This window comes from Sceloporus occidentalis, unplaced genomic scaffold, assembly GCF_023333645.1.
Source record: "Sceloporus occidentalis isolate IW3139 unplaced genomic scaffold, rSceOcc1.0.p SCAF_3, whole genome shotgun sequence".
Lineage (NCBI taxonomy): Eukaryota > Metazoa > Chordata > Lepidosauria > Squamata > Phrynosomatidae > Sceloporus > Sceloporus occidentalis.
In genome coordinates, this window is record NW_028316983.1 from 42,683,871 (window position 1) to 42,704,945 (window position 21,075).

Genomic DNA, 21,075 nt, shown 5'->3' on the forward strand with positions numbered 1-21,075 from the left:
GTAAGAAGATGTACTCTCCCGCCATTTGTTACGGACTCTGTCTGTAATAGGAGTAGGGGTGTCTGAAAGAGATGCCCCTTTTTCAAAGTGGGATGTCCTGAGGACGTCCGAAATGGCGGTTTGTAACACGCCTAAATAAAGCTCTCAGAAAAGGTATATAGGCTCGAATCATAGACAATTATGAGCAAGGAAAAAGCTAAAGCGACACAGGAAGAGGAGAAAGCTACAGAGGAATACTTATTCAAATAATGTGTATTAACTTTTAAAACCTTTAACCTTTTTTGGGGAGGGGGCATCTTTATTTGTTTTCTGTCAAATCAAATTTTCAGTCTGAACAGTTGAGATCTTCCAAATATTTAGTGTCTGTCTACCAGGACTTTCAGCACCAGCTTTTTAATGAAGCTCTGCCAGACAAGTACATACATATGCTTGTTTTCTAGTAAGCTAGTCCAAGACTGAATGCATCAATCAGTACATTAGGTATCAGGGGTATTTAATACTTGTATAGAAGTGATAATTGATAGAGGCAGTTCTTTCTTTACATTTTCCTGCAGTGCCAGGAAGAGCTGTACTTTATAAATTATCTCTTCTGTGTATCCCCCTGTCTCCAAACAGGCAACCAATTGTATACTAAATCTGAGAATCTTTTCAGCAGACATTTTATGTTTTATAGAATTCAGAGTATTCTGTTTTGCATATTAACAACATGGTATGAGGCAACCTGTACACTGTTTTGTGTTAGAAGGGTAAGAGGGTCACAGGCTCAGCTCTCAAATAGGACAGATAGCTATGTTGTCAACATGCAGCTAGTCATGATTAGCTTTAAGTACTGTACTAACAGAAAGGTAAAAGTGACAGACTGCTATTTTGTGTGTGGGGGGGGGGTCTTACTTTAATTTCAGGAGGAAATGTGTTCTAGCACTAATGGTTAATAAAGATGCTGTTTTTAAAATTATTTTTAAAACATATGCCAGACAGTTCACTTTCCAGAATTAAGCGTGTTATATTTTGTAAGATACATAAGAACTTACCTACCTCCATTGTACCTTTTATGTAGCTAGATTTTTCTACTCTTTTGACAAACGATTTTGATACTGCACTCAGAAGGTATCACTTGAGAGCCATCATAAAATGCTATCCATTAAAGTATAATTTGAAAGACATCTTAGAATATTCTAAATGAGACCTTTAATTTCTCACAGAATGGTCACATGGCTGATAATTCAAATCCTACATTTTTTCTAATTCTCACAAGATACATGTTTATGACATGCATTCAGTGATACGAGAACTGCTGTGTCAGTGGCAGATAAAAAGATGAAGCAGACCAAAGCATCTGACTGCAAGATGTCCACAATGATATCAGAGCAGATCTGTGCTGGCATCAAGAGAAACAAAAATATCTTAGCGTCAGAGGATATTGCATGAGTTATTTAATTGTTGTTAACTGCTGCCAAGTCAACTTTGTCTTACGGCAATACTATGAAAGAGAGACCTCAAGGTTTCCCTGTCATCAACAGCACTGCTCAGGCCTTGCAGACTCATGGTCAGGGCTTCTTTGATTGAGTCTATCCAGCTGTAATGCATGTAATGTAATGTAAGTATATTGTGCATCTCAGTTGGTCAATAAAGGTATCACTGTTTGATGGATTTTTAATTGAATTTGTTGAATATGCAGCTACCCCTGCATATTTTCTGGATTGTGAGATACCACATTGTAGCTGTATAGGGGAACCCTAAAGAACAAGCTAGTGGGCTGGAACTTTCAACCAATGTAAAACATTTTTCTTCTTCTTAAATTTGGGCTGGATTAGCATGTTTTACCTTTACACCTACCAAATTATTCCTGATGCAAAAACATGGAGGCTTCTTGAAAAATCCATTGTCCTCTGCCTATAAGAGGCCTGTGACCTCACAGGAATGGAAACAGACTGGATTGCAAGAGAAGAGTCCTATTGATATGCAAATGGACTTTAAATTTCCTGGACTTTGTTAAACTCCCAATTCCCACATGGCCAGAAGGAGCAGTCAGCCTGCAAAATTTACCCTCCTCATACCCAATCTTAATTAAGGTCAGAAACAACAAAATGCAGACATCTTACTAGCATCTCTAATTCCCCCCCCCTCCTGTTTGGTTTGTAACATGTTGCCTGATGAAGAAGCCAGTGGAGCTTCAAAAGCTTGCAACAAGTATATTGTGGATTTTGGTTGGTCAATAAAGGTATCACTGTTTGGTGGATATTTGTTTGAACTTGCTAAATGGCCAACACAGCTACTCCTGCATATCATCTGTAATGTGGTCATCCTCTTTTCCTACTTCCTCCTACCTTGCCAAGCATTATTGTATTTTCTAGTGAGTCATGTCTTCTCATGATATGGCCAAAGTATGACAGTTTTAGTACAGTCATCTTGGCTTGTTTTGCTCTAGGACCCTTCATTTGCTTTTTTTTAAGCAGTCCATGGTATGGGTAGACCTCTTCTTTAGCACCACATCTGAAATGAGTTAATTTTCTTCCTATCAGCTTTCTTCACTGGCCAGCTTTCACAACCATACATAGAAATGGGAAATACAAGGGCATGGACAATCCTAACTTTAGTATTAAATGATACATTTCAGGATCATGTATTGTTCCCTCATAGCTGCCCTTTTAAGTCCAAGCCTTCTGATTTCTTGACTGCACTTTCCATTCCAATTAATAACTAAGCCAAGATATGGAAAATCTATTTCAATGTCTTCATTCTCTGCCTTAAAGTTGTATAAATCATCTGTGGTCGTTATTTTTGTCTTCTCAATGTTCATCTGTAAACCTGCCTTTACACTTTCTTCTTTGACTTTCTTCAGTCATTGCTCCAAGTCTAGTAGTAGGGCAGGGGTAAGCAACCTGCGGCCCGCGGGCCGGATGCGGCCCGGCGAGGCCTTGGGACCGGCCCCAGCCTGGTCCTGCCGCCAATTGCCACCGGGGCCTTTGGCATCTCGCGCAAGGGGCATGGTGGGGCAATTGTCTATAGAAGCCTCAGAAACATGCATTTATCTTAACATTTTTTTAAAAATCAGCAAATTTTTTTGCGTGTCCTCCATTTTTAATTTAAAAAGTGCCCTCCATCTGAAAATGTTGTCCTACATTTGTCCCGGTTTATTTATTTATTTACTTTTTTAAAAAATTATTTAATTATTTATTTTTTGGCTTCGGCCCCCCCAGTTGTCTGAGGGACAGCAACCTGGCCCTCGGCTCAAAAGGGTTGCCTACCCCTGTAGTAGGGTGTCATCTGCTTATCCCAAATTGCGGCTGTTTTTTCCTCCAATTTTCACGCCTCCTTCCTCTGAGCCTAATTATGCATTATGGATGATTAACACAAGTTAAAATGACAGGGTGATAAAATGCAGTCTTGCCTGACCCATTTGCCAAATGGAAATATTGTCCATGTCCAGATGGGACTATAGGGTGCCCTTGTCACGTACTAGGGGTTGGCTGAGGGCGCACCACCCATACGTGCCTCACCCCTAGCACGTGACGAAGGCGTCAAAATGCAAAATTCTTAGCATCCACACGTCAAGCCCCCCATAATGATGACGTGAGTGCGCCATTGGCACACTGCAGCGTTATTATGGCGCCGCAGAAAGAACACGCTTTTTGCGGGTTCTTTTTGTTGCACGAGGGAGCCACACAGTTTGTCCGCTGCAGCTTCCTCGCACAGCAAAACAAGGTGCTGGCAGACCGCCCTTTTTGGGCAGTCTGTACCCTGCCAATGTTGTTTCTCTGTATTCTGTTCTGACTCTTGTCCTAAGTATAGTTCATGCATATGCACAACATTTATGGAACACTCATTTCTTTGAGAGAGATCCATAGCTTTTCATGATCTGTACACAACCAAAGGCTTTGCTATAATCTATAAAGCAGAGACTGATTTTATTCTGTAATTCATTGCTGTACTGCATTAGTCAACATATGTTTATGACATGCTCCTTAGTTCCCCTTCCTTTCCTGAACCTAGCTTGGCCACCTGCTACTTTTCATTTCATATCTGTTGTATATCCAGCCTGAGAGGGAGTGATCAGACAGACCCAGCTCCACCAGGGATAGCCTGAAGAAAGAGGCTCCTCCCTCCTTAACTGTCATCTTCTGGTCTCCTATTCCCCTCCAGCTATGCTCTGACTGTGTGAGGAGAGGCTTGCATACCCTAATGAAGTTGTGAGCTATGCTGGCGGTGGTATAATAGCCACCGGTAGGGCCTCCCATGCCAGACAGGTCACAACCAAAGGGCCTGACCAAGAGCGCCAAAGGGCAGGATGGGCTCTCTAGCCTTATGGCAACCATCCTAGGAGAAGGAAAACTCTAATCCCAAACCCGGGCAGATGGTGCTTGTCTAACCCTGAAAGGTCAACCATCTAAGAGAAGGAAACCTACGACCCGAGGACCTCGCTGCCACCATCCATGCTTGTCAAGGTCTCAGCAGTCGAATCTCTGGTTTAAAGGGTGAGACCAGTTCTGTGCACGCTGTGCTCCACCAGAAAAATCCATTGCACAGGCTGGAAGGATACATCCAACGTCATCAACGCGTTTGTAGAAAGCACGGATAAGTCCTTCCTGAATCTTTGTTCGCGAAGTAAAGCCAAGAAGATCTGTTGTAGAATTTTGAGCATAACTTTGCTTGCATGAGAGATTAATCCAGTTTTCCAGTGGTTACTGCAATCTCTGGACTGTCCCCATTCCTGTGGATTGGAATGTATATTGAGCATTTCCAATCTGTTTTCCATACTTGATGACAGATTTTCGTTAGAACTAGAGTAAATTCTGTCTTTTTAGCTGTATTGGTATGTTATCTGTTCCTGGTGATTTATTTCTCCCAAGTGCCTTGAGTACAGCTTTCACTTCAACTTTCTAAAATTGTGGGTTCATTTCCAAATGATTCTTCCTTGAATTAATCTGACCTGACATCTGTTTGATATAGTTCTTCTGTGTATTGTTTACATTGTCTTTTTATTTCTACTCAGTCATGTAATGTGTTCCACTGCTGATCACAGAGCATCCTCACTCTTGGTTTAAATTTCCCTTTGATTTCCCTGATTTTTCAGAAGAATTCTCTTCTTTTTTTGTTGTCAGCTTCTATTTCTCTGCAGTGATTATTATAGTAGTTTTCCTTGTCCCTGCACACAAGTCGCTAAACATTTGCATTCAGAGTTCTGACCCTATTTCTGTCACCTTTTGCTTCTCGCCTGTCCTTAACTTCTTGCAGAGTTTCATCTGTCATCTCCTAAAACTTCTATTTCTTTTTGGCTGCGGACAGTGTGTTTTTTTGCATTCCTGACTTCAGTCCAGAGTTCTTCTGGCTCCCAGTCAATTAGGCTCAATAGTGCAAATCTATTTTTACATTATCATCCCATTCTACCAAGATGTTCTTCTGGTTGCATTTTCTTCCTATCAGCTTTCTTTTTTGTCCAGTTTTCACAACCATACATAGCAATTGGAAATACAATGTCATGGACAATCCTATAACGATTGATTGAGGCGGGTTACAGGCCACCATAAAGTATGCGCTCCGCGTGTACTAGGGTTAGGAAGGACCGTATTAGGGTTAGGAGGGGTCTTACCTTCCTCACAGCCCTTATTCCTAGTACGCGCGGAGCGCGTCCTTAATGGCAGCGCCCATACACATGGGCGCCGCCATTTTGACGTCTTGGAAGCATAGCGTCCAGACGCGTCACGGCGGAAGTGACGCTGTGAGGACACGCTTCGCCCCTCGCGGCACCACTTCCGCGTTTTGAAAAGGAGCGCCATTTCGGCGCTCCTTTTTCGCTGCGTCGGGAAGCCTCGCAGTCTGGCCGCTGGGGCTTCCCTCTGCAGCGAATGGTGGCGGTGGGAAAACGGCCGCTTGAGGGTGGTCTGTAACGCACCTTAGTGTTCTTCTTTAGCTTCATGCTAATTTTTGATGTTAGCAGTTCATGGTCTCTTCCACAACCTGCTCCTGGTCTTTGTTTTGGCAAAGAAACTGGAACTTCTTCATATTCTGTTTCAGATTATGTAGTCTATATAGTGATTTCTATATTGGCTATCAAGTGAAGTTCAAGTATTATACAGCTGCCTATTTATTTGCCTGAAGAATGTGTTTGCGATGAACAAACTTTTGGCCTCACAAAACCCAACCAGTCGCACTCCTGCTTCATTTATTGATTCTAGCCAAAATTTTCTTACAATCTTTGATTCTACTTTGTTTCCCATTTTTGCATTCCAATCATCTTGTGGTTAACAACAAATCCTGTTTTGGTGTGATTCAATTTCCTCCTGGATTCAAGCATAAAATCTTTCAATTTATTCTTCTTCTGCCTCTGTAGTTGAACTTGGATTATGGTTATATTGATGTCCTGGACTGCGGCCAGCACACACAAACAACGCCAATAAGGATGGCTCAGCAAGGCAATTAGCAAAGCAACTGGAAACAGTCCACAAACCTTGCAAGGAATGAGAGTTAGAGAGCAAGCCGAAAGCCAAAGTCAGGAAAACAGAGGTCAGAGTAGTCAGTCCAGTCCAAGGTCAGGGCAGCCAGAAGGTAGCAAGAGTCCAGTTCGTTCCAAGGTCAAGAGTCAAGGCAACAAGGAGTCCGGATACACAGAGCCAGTGTCGGGAGCAGTCACACCAAAGGATCATGCAATAAACTCTAGCACCGAGTTAGCATCTCACAGGTGGTTAAGTAGGAGATTCTCTCCTCGGTGCCAGCTGAGGCTTGTTTGCCAATTGTCTCTCAGCAATCCTCCTGGACCTGCGTCTGCCAGCACTCTCAGCCCTGTGTAATTCCTCCCCTGCTTCAATCAAATGTGTGTATATATTTATATAAGCAGCCAATCCCACATTCAGAAATATATTTCAACTGAAGATTAATTTATTATAATGTAATACAATATATAATATATAATGTACTAATTTAGATCTCATCTTTAAAACATATTTATTCAGAGCATCTCTTTCACTGATTTTGATGGGAGATTCCCATGCAAGCATGCTGAAACACACAGACGGAAATAAATTCCACTGAAACCTATTTTCATGCAAATCCATTTATGATTAGATTGCTAGTTTTATCTGACATTAATCTTTGAGGGTTGTGTTATCGATATTTGCTGTCTTTAGCTGTGGAGCTACTCACTCCCAAGAAGCTATATTTATATACTTAGATGTGCTTCAAAGCCAACATAACATGTGTTTGTTTCAAAAATTCAAAATAAACATACTTATTTAAGGTATTTATTTGTTGCTTCTCAGCCTACCAGGTCCCCTGGGGCAATACAAAACAAACAAAAAACTAAACAGAAAAAAGTCTTCAGGATCAATGGTAATCCAAAATATTAACATCCTATCTGCCCACAGTCTCAAGAGGGATAGCACCAGTCTTACTTTTCTTGGGAAGAGTTCGACAGCTGAGAAGCCACTACAGAGAAAACTGTGCTTCGTATGGTTGTGAGACAAACAATAGGGCTTCTGCTGAGAATCACAAATTTTGCATAGGCTCATAAGAGAAGAGGCAGTCTTTTAAATGGCAAAAAAGCTATTTTGGGTTTTGTAAATCAAATCTTTGAAATTTGCCTAGACGCGAATTAGACACTAGTGCAGTTGGGGTATGATCAGTGATATATGATTTCCTAAAATGCACACTTTTACACTAGCTCAGTGATGGTGAACTTTTTCAAGGCCGAGTGCCCAAACTGCAACCCAAAGCCCACTTATTTATTGCAAAGTGCCATGTCCCTCTGGCTTTCTAGTAACAAACTCTGTGCTGGGACGATGGCACATGTGCCCACAGAGAGGGCTCTGAGTGCCACCTCTGGCACGCGTGCCATAGGTTTGCCATCACTGCACTAGCTGTATCTTCCAAACACTCCTCAAGGGCAGGGCCATGCAGAGCACATTACACAGTCTTAACTGGGACAAAATTAAGGCCCGTTCCAGATGGGCTTTGGCTCTGCCCCCGGTACGTACTAGGGGTTGGCCAAGGACACAGCATCCAATCAGGTCTCACCCCTAGTACATACTGGGGACATCAAAATGGCGGCGCCCTATACACATGGGTGCCGCCATTTTGATGTGACGGACACTTAGCGTCTACACATCACGGTGCGGATGTGACGTCGCAAGTGTGCCATTGGCGCCTTGCGGCATCACAACTGCGCCGCAAGAAGAACCCGCTTTTTGTGTGTTCTTTTTGCTGCGTGGGGGAGCTGCGCGGTTTGTCTGCTGCGGCTCCCTCACGCAGCAAACACAGGTGCCGGCAGAGCGCCCTTTTTGGGAGCTCTGTAAAGCGCCCATGACATGAATCACTATGGCCCCCTTAAGAAAGGATATAGCTAGTGCAAAGACATTCCTGACTACAATTGCCACCTGGCCTTCCAGAAACAATGCAGGATCCAACCACCCCTCTCTTCTTTGCTACAGCCTAAACTTTGAGAGAAACTGCAATGCCATCCAAGACAGGCTGCAATCCTAACACCTGGTTAACTTTCCTACTGGCCAATAGAACTTCTATTTCAACTGAGCTTCAATTTATTTACCCACATCCAAAACATCACAGTATACCAACAATAAATCAGGACTTCCACAGCTCCTTGGCATCAGTTAGATAGAATCAGTATCACCTACTACTACATATTAAATGAAGCATGCATATTCTCTACACCTAAACTGACAACATTATGTGCAAAATAACATTATAAACAAAATAACTAAATTAAATGTGAAGAAGATGAGGCTGCTTGATGGCAGAGCATTTGTTTTGCATCCAAGAGATCCTGACTTCAACCATCAGCATATTCAGTTTAAACATTCCAAGTACAGCTCTGTCAGGCCCTGGATATCCACTGCCACTCAGAACAAAGGATATTGAGACCCAAAACAGACAGGTCAAAGAAGCGGCTTCTGGCCACTTCAGGGGCATGGCATTCAGATGACACACGTACCCAAAGCGGCAGGAAGCCACTCTGAGGCAGCCAAAGGTGGCCTGAAACCACCAGAAAAAGGAGCAGATTTAATCTGCTCCTGCCGGTGGCCCATTTGGGACCACTGTAAGCAGCCCGCTTTGAGAGCAGGCCATGCAGTCGCGAGCCAATAGTGGCCAGAGGCCGCTCCTTGTCGCCAGTCTGCTTCGATTTAGAGAAACTAATAGTCTAGCATACCAGTTTTTAATCTGTGGTCCGCAGACCCACAGCAGGAGGCCGTGATATACTCACAGGGGGTCTGTGAAGGCTTGAAGAAATGATATGAGCTTTTTCAGTTAAAATGGGAAGGAAGGAAGAAATATTTACCCAAGTTACTTTTGTGCCAAATTTCAGCTTTATGTGTCAATTGTATTCAATGTACTACAAGCTCCATAAAAAAAAGAAGTAGATTATGAAAATAACTATTTGATAGCACCATAATACTAGAAGAAAACCTCCCAGACCTGGAACAACTACTAAGGAAGATCAAGGAAGAAAGTGCAATGGCTATGCCAATCTCAGACAAAATATCTGGATTTTAAGATATTTAAGAAATAATGTTTTATGACAATTTGCTACTTCTGTTGATCCTAAATATAATAATAATAATAATAATAATAATAATAATAAAATTTAATTGTATCCCGCCCCTCTGAGAACAATCGGGGCGGCTAACAAGTTAAAAATATACAACATTCTGAAATATTAAATACATTCTGAAGTTTTTTGTGGGTTTTTTGGGCTATGAGGCCATGTTTTAGAAGAGTTTCTTCCTGATGTTTTGCCAGCATCTGTGGCTGGCATCTTCAGAGAAAGATGCTAGCCACAGCTGCTGGCAAAACATCAGGAAGAAAGTCTTTTAGAACATGGCCTCATAGTCCGAAAGATCCACAAAAAACTATGGATGCCAGCCATGAAAGCCTTTGACTTCACATAAATTTGAAGATTTGAAAACTAGTTACCTCAGAAATCTTGAGACACTTAGGAAGCAATACTATGGCCACTTAACTGGAAATAAATCTTATTTAAATCAGTGGGGTTTCCCTTCTTAGTAGACACAGAATTCTACTGCCTAAGGTATAAATAGTTCCTCCAAAGTCTTCAGACTATAATAGTGATTCTCCTGTTGCATTTAGGCTGTTCAGAAATATTTACAATATGGTCCATTTGTTCCTTTTGTTGGACAAAAGGCACTTTAATCCTCCAATTTGCTGATCTACACAGGTGGGCAAGCTGTAAACGCCACATGACTGCATACAGAGCAGATTAAAGAACAAGCTACGTTTATAACAACATGCAAGGACTACTGACAACAGAGAGATTAGGATTTAGGAAAACAGAATGTATTAGTGCACACTCATGGAATAAATCCAAGGAGCATACAGCTGTATTATTTGCTCAGCCATCAATCCAAAAAGGAACGGCAGAAACTGCTTAACCTTTTTGTTTATTTTTAAAACATTTCTAATATTTTGCTTGGACCATGCAAGACGTCTTCATTAATTCTGAGAGTCAAAATGTCTCATTACATGAGCAGTGTTTCTCACCTTTTGACATATAGTACAGTATTTACAAAGAACTCTGGCTCCCACAATTACTGCTATTTTTATTAGCAGAAATTATCATAAAGTATAAGAAAATCATCAGCTCAAACACACTCACAGATTTTTCTTTATTTTGTATTTGTAGTAGTAGTAGTTGTTGTTGTTGCTGTGTACCTTCAAGTCATTTCCAGCTTATGGTGACCCTGCAGCAAACCTATCATGGGGTTTTCTGGGGATGAGAGTATGTGATTCACCCAGGGTCACCCAGTGGGTTTCCATGGCTGAGAAGGGAATCAAATCAATTCCTATGCAGGAAACTGAACCTGATCACCAGAGTCATAGTCCAGAGCTAAAACCACTACTACACCATGCTGATAACTGATTTTAAAAGAAAGAAACTGTGAAGTATAAAAGCACCTGACATTTTATGATACTTAGCACTTTCCACCATATATCATCAGAATATTGTACTGTAATAACCAGTGAGCATAATCTGCTAGCCTCAGAGTGGAAACTCCCATGACACAGCAGTAACAAGACTTCATGTTTTTAAATAACCACGGCATGACTGCTTTCACACTAAAAACAAAGAACAGGTGTCTCGTGATTAAAATCATGCTTCCAGAGATTGCTCCTCTAATATATCATATTATATATATATAATATAATTCTGTGTAAACCGCTTTGATCTTTTGGAAAAGCGGTATATAAATAAAATGTATTTTTTTTTTTATTATTATTATTATTATTATTATTATTATTATTATTATATCAGCTCTCCAACTATATTTAATTATTGCCAATCCAAGATAGGCAAACTATTATTATTCGTGTTTGAACAAGACAAAAAAGATGGCAAAATATTAGTACAGACAATTCCTTTGTGAAGAATGAGAGAAACCTGTTGAAATTTTATTCTTTCGGGATAGTCTGTGTCCATCTTTCTATTGAACATTGACCTATTCTTTTTCCCCCACTCAAAATATTTATACTTTTGTATTCGAAGCTGTCAGGATGACAATACAATAATTTTGTACAGCTTCAAAGAATTTAAAAATTCAAATACTAAAACACAATTTACAGTCTAAAAATATATTAAATAACCCAACAAACTAAAATAATTTTAAACAGTCAAACCGTTTACTTGTACAATATGAATAAAATTACTAGATCCAAAAGGCTTTAATAAAAAGTCATGTTTTAATTTGGTGCTGCAATGAAGCCAGTGTTAGTGTGAATCAGGCCTTTAATGCATAAAAAATAACAATTCATGAAGGGGCAGACAGCAGCTCAATTCACATATCAGAACTGGTAAAAATTCTGATTTGTTCTGGTTTACACTGCTTAATCATTCAAGCTTGGCTCTTCCTGCCAACTGAAAGCACTCAACAAACTATATACCTATTATACTAACGAGAAATGGGATTTAAAATAGATTTAAATTAGAAAAAATACCACAAATGCAGGAAGTTTATCGCACAATGTTACTGCTAAAGTGAAATAATGCAAAGATAATGCGAAGGCAAAAGGAACAAAAACGGCAGCTTTTTACTTTCGGAACTTCCCAAAAGTAAAAAGCTGCCGTTTTTGTCCCCTTTCCCTTCACTTTATCTTCACATTGGCGGGGTACAGACCGCCAGAAAGACCAGCGGCTGCCCCTCTTTTCCGCGTAACCGCGCCGCAGCATCCAAACTGCGCAGTGCGGCTACACGGAAGCAAAAGGACTGATAAAAAGCGGCTCCTTTTTGTGCCGCCACAAACTGAATGTGGCGGCGCGTGGACGTCGCCTGTCTAGAAGACACATGGCAGTGACATCACAGCTGTGCGCGCCGTGTACAAGGCGCCGCACAGCTATGACATCCTGGTAATATACTAGAGTTGTGGGGCATCTAGAAACGACACCCCAAGGCAACCCTAGGACGTCGCCAGGACATGCTACGGGGCCTGTTTGTCCAGGGCCATTATTTCACTTTGGCAGTAACGCTGTGTGATAAACCCCCCACATTTGCAGGTTTTTTCTTATTTAATTCTAATTTAAATCCCATTTCTGTTTGGGATTCCACAAGTGTGATAAGGTCGTATGTTTGTTTATTTGTTTACTGTTACTCTCCTATCAAGCAAGACTTAAAGCCAGAAGAATGAATACTAAAGTACCTCACTGTGGGATTTTAAAATTAACCCAAAATCAATTTCTACTAGTAAACCATTTTGGGGGAGAAAAATCTAGATAATTAATACATTTTATACTCTTAAAAACAAAGGGTCACCTTTTTGCTTTTTTTTTGTTCATAACAACCCTTACACACTATTAATATCTATTACAAATACCTTTCATGGCTCCTAATTTGGTCTTTCTTTTAGACTTTTTCTTATACCACATCTTCCTCATAAGGCTGCATCCACAATGCAGAAATAATCCAGTTTGACACCATTTTAACTTCCACAGCTCTATGCTATGGAATTCTGGGAAGTGCAGTTTTGTGATATCTAGCCTTCTCTGGCAGAGAGCTCTTGTTCCATAACAAATTACAGTTCACAGATTTCCACAGCACTGAGCCATGGCAGTTAAAGTGGTGTCAAACTGGATTATTCCTGAAGTGAGGATGCAGCCAAAGAAAGTAACATGCGCATCATGCAATACTATATCCAAAGTTCACTTATAACTTTTACATGGACAGGTTACACCATATTTAAGTATGTTAGGAATTTCAGATAATAGATACAGAACATTCCATAACTAATAATAATAATAATAATAATAATGTTTATTTATATACCGCTTTTCCAAATTAGATCAATATAATTAGATTATTGTTATGTACATAGTGGTGTTTCTTACATTTCCATATTTATTACATCCCTTCTAGAAGTTTCATATCCCCATACAGACAGGCCAAAATAAAGCTGCTTCGAGTCACTTTGGAGGTATGCTGTTTAAATGGTGCATGCTTACTAAGAGTCCAGAAGTTGGTCAAAGCTGTGCTCCAGTGCTTAGGACTGGATCGTGGTTTTGGAGCAGTTTCCGGACTCTTAGTGTGCATGCGTCATTTAAACAGCATACCTCCAAAGTGACCCGAAGCAGCTTTATTTTGGCCTGTCTCTATGGGGCCATTCCTAACTCTTTTAAAAAAAAATTATTTTAAACAAGATAGCCCCCTCAAACAGAACTACCACCTTATTTTAGGAGAGACGACTTTCAATATATTACAGTTAAATGAACTTAGGCGGGTTACAAACCGCCACTAACGACGCCCCTTCCTAACCCGCCCCGGCCCCAACACACGCGGAGCGCGTTTTTAAATGGCGGCGCCCATCCACATGGGCGCTGCCATTTTGACGTCTTGGACGCTGTGCATCCAGACGTGTCGTGGCGGAAGTGACGCCGCGAGGGCGCGCTCCACCCATCGCGGCGCCACTTCCGCGTTTCTAAAAGGAGCGCCATTTCGGCGCTCCTTTTTCGCTGTGCAGGGAAGCCTCGCTGTCTGGCCGCTGGGGCTTCCCTACTCAGCGAATGGCGGCAGCCATTGTAACCCGCCTTAGATACACAGCCTAAAGCCAAATACAAAATAATAAGGGTTGTTAATAACACAGGCAAATAAAGGGAAAAATCATTATCCACTATATTTATGCAAGAGCTCAAGTTCAAGAAGGTCACAGCAGAGCTGTAGATATCAGTTGTTGAATCAAACAGAGAAAAAACAGTGTTTGGTTTTCAACATTTCCAAAACTCTCTTACCCACTTACACCTGACCTTAACTTTTGCCTTGGAAGTAACAATTGTGTATGGGAGTGGGCAAAACAAAGCTACTATATCGATGAAAAGCACACAAAAAGACTGCAAGATATCCCTGAAAGAAGTACATGTGGGCCTGTTACAGACTGCCAAAATAAAGCTGCTTCGGGTCTCTTTGGAGGTATGCTATTTAAATGATGCATGCATCCTAAGAATCCGGAAGCTGCACCAAAGCTGCACTCCAGTCCTTAGGAATGGGGTGTGGCTTTGGCGTGACCTCCAGACTCTTAGGACCCATGCATCATTTAAACAGCATACCTCCAAAGAGACTCGAAGCAGCTTTATTTTGGCAGTCTGTAACAGGCCGAAGACTTCTGTAATATGAACCAGCCTGAACTGATATATTTAGTTAAGCTGCAATCCTATGCACAGACTAAGAAGTAGGTCACATGGAAGAAAATCCCATCAAGTTCAAATGAAATATGGCATGCTCAAACTGAATTTCTGCTCTAGAAAAAAAGTGTTATTAGCTAGGCTAGATTCCAGAAAACTGCATACGTTCCACAGGAGCTTTGGATCTGAGTAACTTATTAAATAGTAGTCTTTAAGCCATACTGTGTATGAATTTCGTAGGATTTTCTTAGTCAAGGAATATTCAGAGGTGGTTTTGTCAGTTTCTTCCTCTGAAATACTGCCTACAGGATTTGGTATTTGTTTGTCTCCCATCCAAGTACTAACCAGGGCTGACCCTGCTTAGTTTCCAAGATCAGACAGGATCTAGTGTCTTTATGGTATTTAGGACTTATTATGCCACTTTTGAGTATTAAGACTTGGAGGGAGAGGCAATGATAGAGGACTGACTGGCTAGTGAAATTATTGGACGTACCTGAAATGGACAAACCAACAAGATCCTTACAAAGCAAACATACAGATACATACTTAGAAGGCTTGAAAAAAGTACTCAAGTGTCTGTCCCAACAATTTTGTTTAGGATTTAAAATCTGATTAAAGGATGTGAAATGTAAGAAATAGCGCTATTAATTAAAAAATTAAAGAATGTCTTAAAGAAGTTTTTAACAGGAGTGTAGGTACAGTACATGCAGGTGAACATATGTACATACACACACACACACACACATATATATATATATACATGCACATACATAAATGGGATATTTCATTAATTATATTACCAGAGATGGTTTAGAAGATTAACATTGTAGCAATAACGAAGAAAAAAGGGAAGATAAAAATGATTTGCTGAAACCAGAATATCGGAGTGAACAGGTAATGGAGGAGAAATGTGTATGGTCTTGGTGTGGTTTTTTTTGTTTGTTTATTTTAATACAATTATGTTAAACTTACAATAAAGATGTTTTTAATAAAAGACTTGCAGGGGAAAATATAATGGGGGAGGCTTCTCTTGGGAAATAAATGTAAAAAAATCCTATTTGGCATAAAATGTTGGATACTGGCAACTCTACACACGACTCTTTTAAGCTGAAAAATCAGCTACTTCATTATTAAAAGCTGTTGTTTTGTGTGAACGGAAATCACAGTTACAGCACAAAAGTTAATTGTTCCAGGGTTCTCCAAGAATTTAATAAAGGCTAAGCACCTACCTTTTTATTTACATCAGCTCCTATTGGTGTAATGCAAGCTTATTCATGCTAGATTCTGAACTATGTTACACTACATAAACATAAAACGTAACTTCCAAAAATAGAAATTCATTCCAATTAAAAGTATCAGGTTGTCTGTTTACTCTTTCACCCAAACAAAAACAGCCAATATAGTACTAAAAGAGAGACGTGAAAGGCCACTGGCTGATCAGGCAAAGAAATAATAATCTCTTGATTAAAACAGCCAGATTTGCAAAGGACCATTCATATATCCTGCCCTAAAAAGCAAAGAACCAAATGGGATTCCTACATTCATTGATACATTTCTCATGGCGCAGCTATACAAGCAACAACTAATGGATGACATACATACAGACTTCACACAATGGAGTTTGGAACCCACTGTGATGTACATACTTTCTAAAATCTTCACAGTGTTAGTCAAAATGAAAACCTGGAAGAAAGATTCCTCCCATTAAGCAAAGGGGAAATGAAATGCCAATGAGAAATAGGGGCCATGGTGGGAGCATGACACCCCACTGTGTGGGTTAATCAAGCATGGCATGGCTGAACTCTGAAGTAACTGTGTGTGTTGTGTGCCTCCAAGTTGTTTCTGAATTATGTGACCCTCTAAGGCAAACCTATCATCGGCGTTTTCTTGGCAAGATTTATTCAGAGGACATTTACCTTCACCTGAGGCTGAGAGAGTGTGACTTGCCCAAGGTCACAGAGTGGGTTTCATGGCCATGCTGGGAATTGGACAAATATTTAATAGCATTTCAGGAAGTAGACTTAAGTCTACGATAGCTCATGCTACCAACCTCCCTCTTTCAGTAATGCTGCATCCACACTGCAGAAATAATCTGGTTTGACCCTGCTTTGATCCACAACAAACTACCATTCCCAGAATCCCATAGAATGGAGCCAAGGCATCTAAAGTGGAGTCAAGCCGGACTATTTCTGTAGTGTGGATGCACCCTCTGCCTCAATGGTGCTACAAGATCTCTCCAGATACTGATTCTACAGACTAATACAGCTATATCTCTGAATTCTACCACATATTTAATAGCTATGTATTTTTAAAGAGCTGGATACTTACTATCGAAAGAGCCAGCGTGGGCCAGTGGTTTCAGCGTTGGGCTAGCACTCTGGCAAACAGGGTTCAAATCCGAATTCAGCCATGGAAACCCACTTTGGGTGAGTCAGACTCTCTCAGCCTCAGAGGATGGCAATGGCAAACTCCCTCTGAAGAAACTTGCTAAGAAAATCCTGTGACAGGTTTACCCTACAGCCACTATGAGGAACAACTTCAAGGCATACAACAAAAACTATGATAGGGTTGCCTCAGGGTTGCTGTAAATCGGAAATGACTTGAAGGCACAAAAACAACAATACTCACAATCGCAAAGCACATCCGTCCTGCCATGCTCAAAAGCAGAGTGTGTATTGAATGAATAGTGATACAAAGGCATACTCTTGACTGCCTTTCAGTGCATGGTTCTCCATGAACTCTAAACAGTGTTTGTTACCACAACTATGGATGGCAGCAATAGGTGGTTATTGGCCATGTGCAAGAGTATAATCTCAAACCCAAACCATACATGATTCATCCCTTCTTTCTCCCCACATCCACAGCACTGAAGTAATAGTTCTGCATGAATGTTGTTGTTGTTTTGTGCCTTCAAGTCATTTCTGTGAATGGAACCTATCATGGGGTCTCCTTGGCAAGTTTCTTCTGAGGCGGTTCACCTTTCTGACAGAGAAAGCTAAATCTTTCACAAAACTACAGTTACCAGAATTCCCTAGCATTGAACCATGGCAGTTAAAGCAGGCTCAAACTGGATTATTTATGCAGTGTGTTTTGGACCTCTCTCTGTTCTTGAACCACCACCACAACACACCAGGATTTCTCCCTCAAAAAGCACTTTTGCCTGTTTTTTGTCCTCCCAGGTCTCAGTTTTAGAATAGTCGAGGGCTGCATCCACACTGTTAGAATAATCTGTTTTAACACCGCTTTAACTGCCACAGCTCCATGCTATGGAATTCTGGGAATTGTAGTTTGTTGTGGGGAAAGTATTCATCATGGGAGCAACAAGATTTGGGTTAGGTTTGGAGTCCCTCTTTGGCTGCATCCGCACTGCAGAATAAATGTAGTTTGACACCGCTGCAGCTCAACACTATGGAATTCTGGGAATGGAACATTCTGTGAGAGATTTAGCTTTCTCTCTCACAAGAGCTCTGTGGCCACAACAAACTACAATTCCCAGAATTCAGTCGCATGGAGCAGTGGCTGTTAAAGCGGTGTCAAACTGGATTATTTCTGCAGTGTGGATGTAGCCGAAGAAAGTATACCTGGTGATCATGCAATACTCTATCCAAAGTTCACTTAACAACTTTTTACACTGAGAGGTTCAACCATATTTAAACATGAAATGAATTCCAGGTAATACATTTACAACATGCCGTAATTTACACGATTTAGACTGAAGAAATAATCCAGTCTGAGACCGCTTTAACTGCCCTGGCTCAATCCTAAGGGATCCTGGGGACTGTGGTTTGGTGAGACACTGAGCCTTTTCTGTCAGAGAGACCTCTGGTGCCACAATAAAACTACAATTCCCAGGATTCTCAGGGCAGTTAAAGTGGTTTCAAAGTGGATTATTTCTGCAGTGTGTTTTGGAGATGCTCAAAATGGACGAGAGAAAGCTGGTCCAAAACACACTGCAGGAAGCAATCCAGTGTTGGAGCCCGCTTTAATTCTTTGTCTGGCTCTTTGCTATGGAATTCTGGGAGTTGGAGTTTGTTGTGGGGCCTAAAGGCCCCACAACAAACTCCAACTCCCAGAATTCCATAGCAAAGAGCCAGACAAAGAGTTAAAGCGGTGCCAAAGCGGGTTATTTCTCCAGTATGGATGCACACCTTTCTTTCCCTCCTTCCCCGAGAGTGAAAGCAGCATGGAATGGCGTCTGAAGCTCCCTCTCTCTGTCTCTGTCTGTCTCTTCCAGGCCCAGCCCTGAGCCCCACCCGCCTCAACAGGTAGCCGCCAGCCTGAGGAGGAGAAGGAGAAGCCAAGAAGAGGCCCTGTCCCAAAGTATCCCTGAGAGCTCCCTTCCCTCGCAGCAACCCTTACCTCTCCGCCATGGCGCCCTCCTCCTGGGTGCCCTTCTCTCTGAGAGCAGTGTGGCTCCCTCTCTCTCCAGCCAGGATCAGGATATGAAACCTGATCCCAGCCGCCTCCCTCCTTTCGTCTGGAGGAGCCCTAGACTAGGAACAGGGCCCTGCTTCCCTCAGGCCCTCTGGCGGGGAAAGGCCTCAGAAGCAGAGCCACACAAAGTCAGCCATGAAAGTCCTCGAAATCCTGGGCAATTGTGCTTTTAAGTCCAGAAAGTGAGGGCCCTGGAGAAGGGAGGCTTAGTCAACGTCTCACAAAAGTTACAGTCGTTCCCAAGAAATCCCCAGCATTAAATAAATAAATGGATCATGGATCATGGAGTGGCGGCCATTAAAGCAGTGTCAAACTGGGTTATTTCCGCAGTGCGGATCACTCAGCCGAAGGTGACCCTACGAGACTCTATCCAAAAGTTCTCTCATTACTTTTACAAGAGGCTAAAATCATATTTAAATGTGAAATGAATTTCAGGTAATGCATACAGAACATTCCATAGCATTCCAGAACTTGGGCCCTAAGCACACTGCAGAAATAATCCAGCTTGAGACTGCTTTAACTGCCCTGACTCAGTGCTAGGGAATCCTGGGAATTGTAGTTTGTTGTGGCACCAGAGCCATCTCTAGCACTGAGCCAGGGCAGCCCTCCCTTTCAGCCTTCTCTCGTCCATTTTTGAAGACGGGAAGGAAATCAGTTCGTTGGAGATGTAGCGCTGGGGAAGAGCATTCAATGGACAGCCAAAAAGACAAGCCAATGGGTCCCAGAGCAGATCAAGCCAGAAATCTCCCTGGAACTTGGAAGTCAAGGCGACAAAGCTGAGGCTGTTGTACTTTGGACACATCCTGAGAAGGAAAAGATCCCTAGGGATGAATGGGGGATAATGCTAGGAAAGGTGGAGGGAAGCAGAAAGAGAGGAAGGCCGCATGCTAGATCAGTGTTTCCCAAACTATGCTCCCCCAGTTGTTTTGGACTTCAGCTCCTAGAAGCCCCATCCAGCTTGGCCAACAATCAGGAATTCTGGAGGCTGAAGTCCAAAACATTCAGTGGCCCAAAGTTTGGGAGCCACTGTGCTAGATGGATGGACTCTATTAAAGAGGTCATGGGTATGAATTTACAAGAACTAAGCAGAGCAGTAGAAAATAGGGAGTCTTGGAGAAGTCTAGTCCATCCAGAGGGTTGCCATGAGTCAAGACTAACCCAAAGGGGGCTAACAACAACAACAAAAAGTCCAAAACATACTGCAGAAATAATCCAGTTTGAGACAGCTTTAACTGCCCTGGCTCAGTGCCAGGGAATCCTGGGGAATTGTAGGGGTTTTTTTGTGACACCGTCTGGAGATCTCTGACAAAGAAAGCTAATAAATATCTCACAAAAACTACAGTTTCACAGACATGTCCTCCATTTTGAGCAGGACTAAGAAGCATTAATTTATATTAGTGTTTTCAATGTGTGTTTGCTAATGTCCTACATTTCAAGGTGCCTTGTCTTCTTTAGTGGTTAGGACCAGAATTCATCCTTTTCCAGGACACACCCTCCATTTCAGCCTTCTCTCCAGGCGGAATTCCAAAATGTCCTCCTTTTTGAGCATGACTAAGAGAAGCATGGATTTACATTTCTATTCGTGTTTTTAGCTTTCATTTGGCTATGTCTTCCCATTTTTCTTCAGTGTCCCACATTTTGGGGTACCTTGTCCAGAAACTGAGGACATGACTAGAGAAAAGCTAAAACACTCATAATAATGTAAACTCATGCTTCTTACCGTAGTCATGCTCAAAATGGAGGACATTTTGGAATTCCTTCTGGACAGAAGGCTGAAATGTAGGACATATCCAGGAAAAGGACAATGTCTGGTTACCCCAACCCAATGCCACAGCCCTTAAACTATTTTGAGTCCTTTATTTGGAAACAAGAGTTTGTTTTCCTTCTTTTCCCCATAGTTTTTACTTTTAAAATGGTTTAAATTATGATGTTTTAAATTTATGTTTAATTGTTGGTGGCGGTGATGGTGATGGTGTCTGCCTCCAGGTTACTTATTTTGTAAGATTGTG

The 21,075-nt window shown here is 41.6% G+C and overlaps 1 protein-coding gene across 3 annotated transcripts in view; it reads right to left on the reverse strand.

The window, feature by feature from the left end:
• The window catches only part of LOC149315813 (rho GTPase-activating protein 39-like), a 118,215-nt gene extending 99,132 nt beyond the window's left edge, over positions 1-19,083 (reverse strand). For 2 of the 3 annotated variants that reach the window (XM_089514173.1, XM_089514169.1), the window contains exon 1: positions 18,992-19,083. In XM_089514173.1, the coding sequence (XP_089370299.1) occupies positions 18,992-19,002 (11 nt within the window). In that variant the 5' untranslated portion in view covers positions 19,003-19,083. Of the gene's footprint in view, positions 1-16,960; positions 17,045-18,991 lie in introns of those variants that run through there. The other variant, XM_089514171.1, reaches the window with a different exon arrangement.
• Between the last annotated feature and the right edge of the window lie 1,992 nt (positions 19,084-21,075).